Source organism: Grampus griseus, assembly GCF_964374135.1.
Source record: "Grampus griseus genome assembly, chromosome: 5".
In the NCBI taxonomy this organism is placed as follows: Eukaryota; Metazoa; Chordata; class Mammalia; order Artiodactyla; family Delphinidae; genus Grampus; species Grampus griseus.
In genome coordinates, this window is record NC_138998.1 from 32,733,782 (window position 1) to 32,747,956 (window position 14,175).

Genomic DNA, 14,175 nt, shown 5'->3' on the forward strand with positions numbered 1-14,175 from the left:
ACCTCCTCCCAATCCTTTGCTATTGCAACACTGACCAGGAGGAAGGGTCCCAGTGTCTAGGAAGTTGAACGATAGGATGAAGCCCAGGAGTCCAGCCGGGGACCCCACAGACACACGCCTCTGCGCAGGTAAACACCCCAGCAGTGAGAAAGGAGGAACACACTATGCTCATGTCTGACTACTGAGCATGTAGAAGAAGGCAGGAAGAAAAGGAAGGCCTTCTGCTTGAAGGGACCTGCAGATGCTTCTCCTGTCACCTACCAAATACCGTGGTGTGCTTGACAAAGGCCACTTCCCCAGCGCCCTCCATCAGACACCTGTGGGGAGGAGACACATTAGGAGGGTTCCTGCAGGGCTGGCCCTTCTCCTCAGGTTGAGGGTCTGACCACCCTGTCCAGCCTTGGAGAAAGGGCAGGGCCTGGGGGAGGCCTCTACGAAGACCCACAGCTAAGGGGGCACCATGGGGCACTGATATCCAGGGTACCATGGAGATAGGGGGGTGAGCTCACAGGAGCTGGAGGACCCTCACCATGTGCCCCAAAGCATCAAAAAGGCACTGAAGATGTTTCAATGAGAAAAGTGTTTTCAAACTTCTGGTGGAGGATAAAGGCATAGTGTCTCTTGAGGGAGGAAAGGTGCCCTTGGCTGGCTCTAAAACTTTAGAGTATAACCAAGGGAGGAGAGGGAGCAAGAAATCAGCCACATGAGCTGCCTGCACAGGGACAGTGAGAGGAGCCAGGAGAGAGGCCAGCGCCTTGAGCGGCCAGCGCTGCTGCAGTGGAGAGCAGAGGGCCCGCCACTGAAGAGCAGCATGGACACTAGGGCCGTGCCCGTCATTTCAGGCTCTGCCTAGTCCAGTGAGAGAACTCTGGGGAAACGGAAAGAAGAGCCCCAGGAGAGGGCTTCCTTGTCAATGTCACATGAAGAGAGTATGCACTGGCCCGGCCTGGCCTGGGGAGTCCCAGCTGTGTCACTAAGTCCCTGTGTCACTGAGGCGATTAGGCCCCCTGGTTGCCCCTTTGAAGACTGGGCTCTGCTGTGGGCCAGGGGAGATTTCCAGCCAAGGACATTGGACACTTAGGAGCCCGGATGGAGCAGAAGCCGGTCTCACTCACTTGAAGGCCCCTGAGTAGCCGAAGTACGGTTCATGGTTGGAGCAGGCGCACTTGTCCGTCCCTTTCCCCGCACACAGTTGGCACAGTTTGGGGAAGGCCGACTGATCCGCACAGGGGACGCAGCTGCCCGCGAAGAAACTGGCCGCTGCTGCTCAACACAGAGACACAGAAGCACAGGGCGTGAGCCAGCCTGGCCAGAGGCACTTACAGCTCCCAGCTTAGGCTCATGATGGGACAGAGAGACCCAGACAAAACCAGCACCCCCAGACCCAGTTTGCCTTTACAAGTGTTCACTCTTCAAGATTAAGCGTTTCCAAAAAGGGACGAGTTTAACCCCTTTCCTCCCTCTTCCCTCCCCAAGAACCAGGCTTGTGCCAGCCACCCTCCAAGACCAGGTCACCGTCAGCCCCCCTCCCTGCCTTGTCAGACTGGAACAGCTCAGAGACAGGTCTCCTCTGGGATCCATGCGTGAGAAATGGAGGACCCGCCTGGAGAGGTGCACGCCAAGTTCATGGCCAGCAGATGGCCACCAGGGAAAGCTCCAGCAGAATGGGAAAAGCATCAGCCACAGACAGGAAAGCACCCCAGGGAAGTGAACAGTGGGGCCCAGCAACCTTGGCCCTGACTGAAGCCCTCTGTTCCCTTCCCCCGACTCCTCAGGACAACCTCTGGTGGGGTGTCAGGAGCTCAGAGATAAAAGGACTTGTGACAGCCCCTAATGGCTGCTGGTGCAGCAGACCTGCCAGTTTAAAGCTGTTTAACCTCCCACCTCCATTCCCAGAGTCATCACATATCATCACCTGATCATGTTGAGTGACGCCAGTGTGGCCCATGTGGGCATCTGAGGAAGAGATGCCTGCTGAGGGCACTCACCCTCCTGCCTGCTTACCTCTCTGAAGAGATTCATGTGGCTCAGGCAAGTCCCAGTAAAGTAAGCCCATGGGGATATTCCACCCAGCAGATCTGCCGAGGCCTGTGTGGCAGGACTTCTTGCCTTTGAGCTCTTTCAGACCGAACTCAGTGCCCTTCTTCACCACGGCCACAGCGTAATACTGAGTTTGCGGCTCTGCAAAGGGAGAGCGTGGATGAAAGACTCTCAAACTGGGCCCCAGGGAAGCACTGCTCATCACTACTGGGCTCCTGAGTAGGGAAGGGGAACCCCGAGGTAACGTTTATGTTGGGTTGGCTTCTAAAGAGGGAAGGATCAGAAAAACTTTCCTAGGCTTACATGGGAAAGGAAGGACCACAGAGGAGACATTTGTAACAACCCTCCAGGCAAACCCAGGAGCAAGAAGCCACATGCACACATGCCCCAATGCTATTGCCTACCCAGGCCTTGCAGGGAGTGTCTGCCTACAACTACCAAGCCAAGCTCCCCTGGAAACTGGAACTGTGGCAACAGAGGCCACAGTCCTGACTTTCTCTAAGTATTTCTGTCCCTCACACAGCCCCAGGGACAGTGGAGTTGCTCTCAGATGAGATGCAAAGCTGTCAGGGCTCCAAGTTCATGCTCCTGTGTGATCTCTCCCCTGTGTGTGGCACCTGTGGTTCTTGGAGAGCTGCTCTTTACACATTTAAACCCCAGTGGTGCAGCTCAGATTGCACACAGCCTGCCCAGGAGGTCAGTGTCCTGAGCACCAGTCCTCAACCAGCCCAAAGCTCCCAGAGGCCTTGGGTTGTGGCTGTGGTGGTTGATAGGGCCTCTCATTCCCCACTCACTGCCCCCTGGGGCAGGCTCTTCAGTAGCTAATCTCCATTACCTGCCTGAATGAGACAAGACTCAGCATCTACCAGGAGAGAACAAGGGCCACAAACACCTTCCTGGGTCCCCGGGGAGAACTTACTATCTTTCGGGCCATAGTACTCTGCCACTACAGGCTTCAGGTTGTAGGGCTTCAGGCCTGCCTCAAATACCAAACCACCATCCAACGTCACAGCATCTGCTTCATTATCCTGGAAGAGAACAGACCAGAGTCTGAGGAAGCCCTTACTTCTGAGCAAGGTCTATCTATAGTTGGGTGGTGCTCCTTGGATCTGGGGCCCGAAGAACACTCAGTTTGGCCAATAGCTAGCTGCACAACACCACAAGCTTCAGTTAACTCTACCTCCCTGGTGAGGGGATTTGGCCACCATATTCCTTAATTCCTGCAAAGAGAAAGAATGGATCGTTTTTCTGTTTTCCCTGGTGAGGAGTCCAGCTGCTAGCCCAGAAAACTATCGTGATTTTTCAAGACTGACCTAAATTACAGAGGCTTTACCAGCAGGCCTCTTGGGGGAAAGCTGCCCGCCAACACCAGACTGGGTGCACAGCCCATGCACCACAGGCTCTGAAGGGGCTGCAGTCAAGGACTCAGGTCCCTCTGCCTGGCTATGCTGTTACACATATTTACATTTCAAGTTCAGGTCCTTTCATTTGGTGACCTCTTTATTTTGGGCCTTCTGCTGAGATCTTCCTCAGATGCCTCTGTGGAGAATTCTCTGTGGGGAAGGGGAGCCTTGAAGACATCCTTCTCCACTCTGATTCAGTACTCAGTACTTTTTCTTCCTGTCCTGGGTCCATATAACTGCAGGAGTCTTTTGTTCAGGGACGGGTGCTTTCTCTGGCTTTAACTTCTAGCCTATACTCTGAACTGAGTGTTAAATGCTAACTATTACTTCCATTATGGCTGATTGTTCATTTAATCAACTACACAGACACCATTGTCCAACTCAGCTCCATTTTACACATTAAAAAATAGAGGCCCAGAAACTTTAAGTCACCTCCCCAAGCCACATAGCTAGTAAGTCATGGAGCTGGGATTCGAATCCACGTAGTGTGGGTTTATTTCTCCCATTTACTGTTACTTGCTGGGTTTTTGGTTTTCATTTTTAGTTTTTGCTTCCACTAATTCTCATCTTTAAACCAGTAGTTCACTTGGTTCACTATAACCAATATTATAGATACCTTCCCACTAGGTCTAGAATTTATTTTCTCTTGAAGTGAGGAGCACCATCTTTTATATAGGCACTTCATAACATACTTTTATTGCTTTTTTTCTTGCTTCAAATATCTTTAATCAAAATTATTTTTCTTGAAGCCCTTGCTAGTACTCCATAAATAGTTCTTACTATTTATGGATTAAATTACAAGGCAGGGACTATAGCTCTATGATCTATGTCATGTTATAGATAAATAATAAGGTAATAGTATTTCTAAATGAAATAAAATAATAATGTAAACCAAACCATATATTTGTCTAGCTGAAACTTTTCTTTCAATAGTTGGAATTGTTTTTGTTATTTTATTGTAATTAAATAACAACATAAAATTTATCATTTAACCATTTTTAAGAGTACCTTTCAGTGCCATTAAATACATTCACAATGGTGAAGGACTCTTTTATTCCACAAATAGACTCCATATATGAAACAATCTTTATGGTTTTCTTGGTATCTCAAAAGGTAGGTGAAACCTCCAGAGACTGTCCCCACCCACCTCACACACCACAGAATAAAAATAAATGAGTAAACAAATAAGAGCTTATCCTAGAGCAGTGAGGTTGGGGCTTTTTTGGCCCAGACACCAGGATCCTGGGCAGGAATCACTGGGGCCTCAGGGGCTCAGGAACCAAAGAGCCAAGGCCTAACTCATGGAGTCCACAAGAGCAACAGGGATTCTGAAGGGAAACTGAACCAGCAGGGAGGGGCAGGATTAAAGTCAAGCATGACTTCCCAGGTGCAGATAAACAAACCCAAAAGAAGGTAAGCCACAATGCATGGGCATCAGCAGGAACAGCAGACTTGGGCTCTCAAGGGTTGTGGATGTTGGAATGGTCGGAAACAATGGAGAAGAGCTATATATGTGCTTTATTGGAGAAGAGCTATATATGTGCTTTATGCACAAAGTGAAGGCTACAATCACAGAGATAAACATAGAAAGGAAATTATCAGGAATAAAAAAGAAAAGCTGTTTAAACTGGTACTTCTAGAAGCAAAAAATATAGTTGTTGAAATTAAAAAAAAGTGAATGAATGGGCAACAAGTTGATTAGACGTGTTTAAATTGAGAATTAGGAAACTGGAGGCTATATCTGAAGATTCATCCCAGATGCTGCCAAAAAAGAGGTGCAGAGACTGAAACTATGAAAGAGGGATTAAAAGATATAGATGCTAGGTTAAGGAAGGCCTAACATGTTTTCTTGGAATCCTAGAATTAAAAAAAAAAAAAAAAAGGAACTAAAGAAAAGGCAGTATTTAAAGAGATAATGGCAGCAAATTTTCCAGAACTGGTGAAAAACATGATTCCACAGATCCAACATACTTTAAGCAAGATAAGTAACAAGATTTCTACAACTGGAAATATCATAGCGAATCTATGGAACATCACCAACCAAGGACGTGAAATCTCAAAGTTTTCCAGAGAGATGATTGAGGGAATAATAGGATAATATCAGACTTCTCAACGACTACAGTGGAACTCAGGAGACAGTGGAATGGTATTTTTAAATAGTGTAAAAATATCAAACTAGAATTATACATTCAGCAAAATTACCATTCAAGAATAAGGGGGAGATTAAAGCATTTTCAGAGAAAACAAACAAGCAAGCAATGGAGAGAGTTTAACACCAAGATACTGACTCTAAAGTATCACCAAAAGAACACATTTCAAAAGGAAAACTTGTCCCAGAAGGATGGTCTGAAATATAAGAAGGGATAGTAGGGAGTTCCCTGGTGGTCTAGTGGTTGGGATTTAGTGTTTTCACTGCCGCGGCCTGGATTCGATCCCTGGTTGGGGAACTGAGATCTCGCAAGCCACGTAGCTCAGCCAAAAATTTTTTTAAAACTTAAAAAAAATAAAAAGAGAAGGAATGGTAAACAGATGAAATGGCAAAAATGTAAACAAGTCCAAATTTCTCTCTCTGCCTCTCTCTCTCTCCGTCTCCTTCCCTCTTTCTGAACTTTTGGGTGCATACACAAACTTACACATGCACACACTCACACACACACACACATATATAAATATATATTTATATAGTATTTTATGTATACTGCCAACAAATACATGAAGTATCTACATTCCAGGGTTAAAACAAGATAGACATAAAATATCAAATAGTAATATCTACACAGGGAAGAGCAAAGTCTGAGCTACTACATTCCAGAGTTCTTTTGCTGTTTCAGAAGGACATAACGGTCAAGATTATTTTACTATTAACATTTTGTTAAGCTAAAATTGTACAGTAAAAATTTAAGGGAAGTCATTAAAATATATAAATCGTTTAAATTTACTTTCAGTAGGGGGAAAGGTGGAATAAAGGGAAAACAATCCAAATGAACACACATGTACGAACTCCATTTTTAAAAATCAGAAAAGGAAAAATCAGAAATCAGAGGGAAAGCAGGACTAAGAGAAATCAAAAAGTAAATGGCAGAAATAAGCACAAATTTATCAATAATAAAAATAATAATTTGGGTTTCCCAGGTGCCTCAGTGGTTAAGAATCCACCTGCCAATGCAGGGGACACGGGTTCGAGCCCTGGTCCGGGAAGATCCCACATGCCGTGGAGCAACTAAGCCCACGCACCACAACTGCTGAGCCTGCACTCTAGAGCCCGCAAGCCACAACTACTGAGGCCGCGTGCCACAACTACTGAAGCCCACGTGCCTAGAGCCTGTGCTCCTCAACAAGAGAAGCCACCTCAGTGAGAAGCCCATGCACCACAACGAAGAGTAGCCCCTGCTCGCCAAAACTAGAGAGAGCCTGTGCGCAGCAACGAAGACCCAACGAGGCCAACAAAGAAAATAAATAAATAAATAAATTTATTTATTAAAAAAAATAATTTATTAACGGTCTAAATTTACCACATAAAATAAATAAGATTGTCAGATTTCATTAATAAACAAAATCCAGCAATATACAAATTTCAAAAGACATACCTGAAAGATCAGCACACAGAAAGTTGAAAATAAAGGAATGGAAAGAGATATAGGAAGAGGATACTAACCAAAAGAAAGTTGATGTAGTATGTATGCTAATATCAGAAAAATAGAGTTTAGTTAAGAAGTACTGCCAGAGATAGTGATTTTTTCATAATAATAAAATATCAAATTCACCAAGAATGATATGGGTTATGCTCTCATACACTGCTGGGAGAGTGGAAATTGGAATAACCACATTGGATTTGCTTAAAAACCAAATACATTTGGCATCATCTTCAAAGTCAAATACTCACATATCCCATGGCACAGAAACTCTGCTCCTACATATATATTAAAGAGAAACTAGTAATTCTTGTGTCCCAGGAGATTTGTATAAAAGTATTCCACAAACACTGATTAGAATAACAAAAAACTGGAAAAAATCCAAATGTCTTATGACCAGAAAAGAAAACATAAATTGTGGTATACTAACACAATGGACTTTTGTAGAGCTCTGAAAATGAATGAACAATAGCTATATTCAACAACATGTGTGAAAACTTAGCATAATATTGAGGAGGGAAAAGCAAGTATGAGAAGACAACACATAGCGATGGCATGTTTATAAAATATTTTAAGAAGCAAAACTGTACAATCATCCACACATACCTATATGTCTTAAATTAAAATAAAAGACAAGAAAGTTTTAGGATTCTGTTTGCACTGGATGGGGAAACACACACTAGTTGTAAGTAGGGCCAGTGGCTTACACTACCCCAAGTGGTGTTATTCCCATAGAATCCAATACTGCCACACAGTAGCCCTAGAAATAAGCTATTGGCAGTGATGAAGTTTTGAGAACCTCTGGTGGGTTTGTGGATAATATTATTTTTATATTATTAACATATTTAAAAACAAAGAGGGGTATGCATACACCAAAGCTGAAATTATGTCATAAATCAAGAGTTATAATTAATCCATGATAGTAACTGAGGTTCAATAAACACACACACACACACACACACACACACACACACACACAACAGACCAGTTGTTTATACCAAATCACTGATTCCTTGAGTTAATCATGCTCCATCTGGCTGAGTCTACCTCTCCCACCTCATTCCTCCTTCCAGTCTCCTGCTTGCTCTGCTCCAGTCACCCTACCTTCCCTACAGAAACTCAAACAAGCCCAGCTCTCCTCTGTCTCAGGCCCTTTGCACATGCTATGGTTCACTACCTGGTGTATTCTACCATAGCTTTTGGCAGGCTTACCCATGCTCATCCCTGGGGTCTCAGGTTCATTGCTCCCTCTCAGAGAGATTGTCCCTGACACCCAGGCCAAAGCAGGTTTCCTCTGAAAGTTCTGTTTCTTTCCCTCCATTGTACATGACACAATTTGAAATTTCACATCTACTTGTTTTCATGTCTTTCTTCTCTCCTGACTAGACTGTAAACTCCTCAAAAGTAAGGAGCATGTGTGTTTAAATTCACTACTGCAGCCCCATTGCCCAGCACAGGGTCTGACACACATTCAAATGTGCAGGAACAATGTTAAAGGAGCGAAGAGTATTTTGGAAAACCTAGAAGACAAAAGGATCAGCTATCAACTGCAATCATGACTATGTATTCCTCTTCCCTGTGTGTACCATTCACCTACTTCTTGTGATGCATCAGGAACCTCCAAAATAGTGTTACATGGTCATTCTGATAGCATGTATTCTTGTTTTCTTCTCTGAGTTCAGAGAATTTGGTGGCTCAAAAGAGTCCCCTTTCAGAACATGTTAGATTTTGCTTTAAGACTCATTAAAGGTGACTGCTCGTATTTCCATTTCTAAAGTGATTTTACTAGCACTAGGGGCTGACTGCCCCACACAGCAGCCTCCTACCTGTGAGTACAGAATGATTCCAAAACAACAGGAGAAAGAGAAAGTATGGATTTTCTTCTGCTCTCCTTTAGGCAGCCACGACTTACCATGATGGCCTTGATGCAATCAATGTAGGAGGTCTTCTTCACACAGGAGACAAAAGGACCGGTATCAGGGAGGACTTTATTCATATTTTCACGGAAACTGGAGCACTTATTGGCCTCATGACTTGAAACGGTGCACCACCTCACAGTTTTCTCTGAGACAGCCAGACACAGCCCTAGGGGAGAGAGGTCAGAGGTCCCTGTGCCAGTGGGAGAGACAGCAGCACCCTCTGGAGGGTCGTGAAGTCTACTTCCCCTCCATCATGTCCACTCCCACTCCTGTCCGTGAACAACAAAGGACAGAGTTTCCACTGCATTCTGAGTCTGGGGACAAGTGACAGGCACCCTAATGTCCTCTTAGTTTCCCACTGACCAGACTGTGCTGGCCAGAGGGATGCCGACTTGACTATCAGCTCTCAATTGGAGACAATAAGCTGCTCCTCTGTGTTCTCTGAGCCTCCTTCATTCACCTCATGACCCGTGGCCTGCCATGGAATACAAGCTTCAGTATACACAGGGGATTTTCAGCTACGTCAAGGTGTTGGCTCAATGCTACAACTCTGGGAAGCCAGCAGGGAAGGAATTACATCATCCAGTAATTACTATCTTTTAGAGATGAGGGAACTGGGCTCAGAGAGTGATGCTTTACCCTAGGTTACCCAGCCTGTTAGTAGCTGAGACTGGCCTAGAAATCAGGTCTCCAGACTTTGGTCTCTGCCCAGGGAACAAAAGAAGATAACATTCTGAGTTGTTTTCCATGTGCTTGGCCAGTACATAGGGCTACATGATTGATGAGGCAATAAATTTGCCTGTGATGCTCATCTGTCATCCTCTGTTCCAAGAATAACTAGAAACTCCACATATTCAATGTTTCTCTCTGTTTCCAATGACCCCTCCCTCAATTTTACCATTAGGCTTTTTGGCTGCCACTATGAGAAGCTAAAGCCAGCCATGTCTGTGGCAATTAATCCATGGGGTTGCAGATGTGTTGTCCCCATGATATGAGCATTTGGCACTGTCCGCAAAGCCTTCTGTCATCTCCATTCTGTGGATCAACAGCACAGGGCTGGCTCAAGGAAGCGGATGAATATTCACAATGCACAAAGCAAGAGAGGGGGAGGGAACAGTTCTCCAGGATGGAAAAAGAGAGGCCACAGGAAGCCTGTCCCCCAACCACCCTTTATTCCACCTCTGCCCATGGGATATCAAAGGAGGCAACAAGGAGTCAGTGGCAGACTCTCCCAAAAACCACTCCTCCAGGCCCTCCCCAAACTACCCCTCCTGAGATCCCAAAGGCAGGAATTTGTCCTCAGTCATGCATTTACCTTCCACAGCCCTGTGAGATTCTCTGAGGTTAGGATTGGGGGCTGGGCGGGTAGGCAAAGGCAAGTAAGGTGGGTCGACTCTCAAGGGTTAACTTTTTCAGGAAAGACAAGTAGCTAAACACAGAAGGCTCCAAAGGTATTATAAATGCACCACTACTGGCCAGCAAAAGTTAGAGGACAAAGGGGGCCTAACAGTGACAGGCTTCGAAGCACAGATGTGTGCAGCAAAGTCCACTCCACTAGTGCCTGGATCCACAGCCTCATTTACTCTCACGGGACCTTTCCAGGCCAGGCTGTACTACCCCCCTCACCGCTGGGGACGCAAAAAGTTTGGCTTCAAATCCCATGCTCCAAACCCTTCAACTGCCCTGCCTCATTAGTGGGGCATGGTCAGCACCAAGGGCACCCATGGGACATCAGACTATCAGTGGAGGTGGGACCAGATCTGGGGAGGCCTTGAATGCCATCCTAAGCAGTTTGGACTTGATTGAGACCGCAGCAAAGGGATTTGATAAACCGTGATGGAAGTGCTCTAATTTATTGTGTTCCGCTACTACAAGGTTTTCTGGACAGGAGGAGGAAGCAAGGAGGGGGTGAAAATGTGGCAGAGGCACAGGCAGGACCAGAAGGTGCGCACAAGCGCAGAGCTGTCCCTGAGGCAGTGATGAAGCAGATGCAAGGGTGCAGCGGGGAGAAGCGAAGGAAAGGTCCGGGCTTCCAGTTCCAACGCGGAGCCCAGGGATGGTGTGGCGGGCTCCGGTATTCAGGGGGCGCCCGGGCCGGCGACTCTGCGGGCCTTCCCAGCGACCGCACTCACCCAGGACCGCGCAGGCTAGCAGAGCGCAGACGGCGAGCCTCATCCTCCCGGGTCTGCGAAGCGGAGTGCCGAGCACAGACGGACCGGCTTCTGGGCCACCTCCCTGCACCCCGCGCCCCTTTATCACCCGCGGGGCTGGCCAAGCACAATCTTTGACCCCCTTTGTTTGTGCAGCCCGCTTGCCCAATCGCCCCTCAGCCCTCCCCCTTCATTCCTCGCTCAGGCTGATCACCTCATTTCCTGACCTCTGGGACAGACCCGTGGGTGGAATCCAACACAAAAATGCTGACTGGAAGGGAATTAAAGAAAAATCACCCCGTTGTTAACGCGCGCTTGCTCTGTGCCAGGAGCAGAGTTGCAGCGGAAAGAGGCGGGGGTGGCTCTGCTTCTGAATCCCAGGGTGCCACAGCTGGTCCTGAACCAACCTATGTGCTCATTCTACAGATGGAAGAAGGAAGGGACTGCCCCAAACACACACCAGAACAGGAGAATGACAGGCAGAGACCTTCCTGGGAGAGGGTGTGAGAGAAGAATAAGGCTGACCACAAGTCAAAGACAACAGGCTCAACCTCTTTCACTTGTTCCCAGGTGTATCCAGAAATCCTACTCCTTCTTGGGCCCTTAAAGGCCCACGGAGGAGCTGTCCCTCCCCATGCGTCCTCCTGAGCACAGGATGCTGGACCGGTAAACTTCCTTCCCTTCATGCAGCCTGCTGGACACCTAGGCTAGGGACAGAGTCACAGGAGAGACAATGTCTCTCCTACAAGAAGCTGCCCTGGAATGTGATCAAGACTCTGTGACACTCAGGACAAGTGACACATGAACACAAAGAAAGGGACCCAGGAGAGGATGTGGCCTGATCTCATTGCCCTGGGTCATCCCTGGGTCCCTCCAGAAAAGTGGTCTCCAAACCATTTTGATTGCCCATCCTTATCCAGAAAAATAGTGAGGCTGTACACTGTGTGTGTGTGTGTGTGTATATATATATATATATATATATATATATATATATATATATATATACATACACTTTTTAAACTAATATTGTGTATATTTCAATCATGAAAGGAATAGAAAATTTGTAAACAATGAGACAAAGATGAAACACTCATTTTTAAATGTCTCTCTCTATACTCTGCCTTATACACAATGAAAAATATCTCAAGGCAAAATATACACTTAGGGAAGGGGCAAAGTTCCTGATAGTAGATGTAAGTCCATATTCCAGAGAGTCAAGATAATTTTAGGGTTTTCTTAAGTTACTTATCCAACCCAATCAGATTAGCATTGTTTTTGGTTTTATTTACATTAATTTACACCAGACTTAGAAGATATCTCAGTAGTGCCATTTTATTTTAGTTCACCTGTGTTTGTGATATCGGAATCATCTTCTAGGTCTAGTTTCTTTGCAGGAATCTTTCTAAGGCACTCATGCATTTTGGGAGATCTGATGAGTTAAATCACGTTACTTAATCTGTACATCCATTTTACTGGGCATATGCAAACCACAAAATGTGGAACCACAAAAGCCAAAAGTAAAGGACAGTTCAGGGAGTCACAGCCTTCCAGCATCCCCTTCCCCACCCCACCCCTTGTGAGGCTTTCCCCATCTTCCCTCAGGAACCTCAAAGGCCCTCCGTGACATGCGTCTGCCTGCCTTGAAGACCAGGTGGGAGGCAGTGCCAATCCTCATATGAAACAAGAGTGAGTGTTAACTTATTCATCTTTTGCATGAGGAGTAAATATAATCGGAAGCTAGCATAAACTCCCCACGCCCCAATAGATTGTCTCATGTACAGGGGGCTACACACGCTCCATTTCAGAGAGCGCTACTTTAGCAGGGACTTTCTGTTTACAGGGGGGACATGAGACAACCCTGGCCCTCCAAATCCCTGCCTCACCGTGAAGAAGAGTGGCGGCTGCTGCGCTTGTGTCTCTGCCCTTGTGGACCCTCCGGCTCAAGCCATGGGAAACCCAGAATCTTGGCAGAAGGGGCGAATTCCTGCTGCCCACTGCAGCAGGCATTAGGGGGTGGCCTGTCCTCATGGGGCACCTTGAGGTACGGAGAGAAGAATGGAGGGGGAAAGTCAGGGGCAGGGCTGGCTGGGAGAGACTCCACAGAGCAGGATGCCCACACTCAGCTCATGCCTTCTACAGGTCCTGCAGTGAGCTTGCAGAGTCTGCCCAGAAGCAGGAAGGAGAGTTGTCGAATGTTGAGCTAATCCACAAACACATGGGAGCTTGGTGGAGGGCATGCGAGGCAGATGGATCTTGATCCTCCCCCCTGGGCCCCTTCTGCACTCACACAGTGAGCCTTTCTTGAGGCAGCTCCTCTGGCGACAGGCCTACAGCCTGGCCTGAGCCCTCAGAGAGAGCACTCTGGCCAGGCTGAGCCCTCTCTGGGCCAGCCAAGCCTATGCCTTGCCTCAGTGGAGCCCTCTGAGTCTGAGCCTAAGACACGCAGGGGAGGAAGTACAGAGCCCACGGGATCTGAAGAAGGGCCAGAGGAGACATGGAGAACAGGATCCCGCACCATCTACTCACAAGAGCCTTGGTTCTTGCTCAGGAGGACAGGATAGAGGCCTGTGTCTGCCACTCCCAGGAGGCAGGGGTGAGGCCAACTGTGGGTGTACATGAGTGCATGACCCTGGTTGTATGGCTGTGCCCACATCTATAATGTGTATGGGGGTGTGTGGTGGTGAGAGGTGAAAGTGTCAGTGTTCTGTGTCCTTGGTGGCCCATGACACTTGTCCCTGTGCTCTCCGTTATGGTGTTTAATTCTTTACTAGAAACACTCTGGAGTCAGGAAGCTCATTGTCCCTCTTTTACAGCTTAATGATGGCTAATACTTGCTGAGAGATTCACTGGGCCCTCACCACAGCCCTCTGAGATCAGTGCATTAGAATCCTCATTTTACAAATGAGATGAGGACACTGAGGCCCTGAGGGGTTATTAACTTGTCCAAGGTCAGCTGGCGAGCCAGGTGCAAAATCAGGCTGTCTGATTCCAGAGCGTATGTACCCATCCACCAGGGACACTGCCTCTTCCA

General features: G+C 47.0%; 1 protein-coding gene across 1 annotated transcript in view; it reads right to left on the minus strand.

Annotated features, from left to right (window-relative positions):
* Window positions 1-11,270, minus strand: part of TF (transferrin) — a 31,363-nt gene extending 20,093 nt beyond the window's left edge. The window contains exons 1-6 of the mRNA XM_082655182.1: window positions 11,127-11,270; window positions 8,988-9,160; window positions 2,960-3,068; window positions 2,005-2,181; window positions 1,116-1,263; window positions 262-317 (exon numbers count right to left, since the gene is read on the minus strand). Of these exons, the coding sequence (XP_082511308.1) occupies window positions 262-317; window positions 1,116-1,263; window positions 2,005-2,181; window positions 2,960-3,068; window positions 8,988-9,160; window positions 11,127-11,169 (706 nt within the window). The 5' untranslated portion in view covers window positions 11,170-11,270. The remainder of the gene's footprint in view (window positions 1-261; window positions 318-1,115; window positions 1,264-2,004; window positions 2,182-2,959; window positions 3,069-8,987; window positions 9,161-11,126) is intronic.
* Between the last annotated feature and the right edge of the window lie 2,905 nt (window positions 11,271-14,175).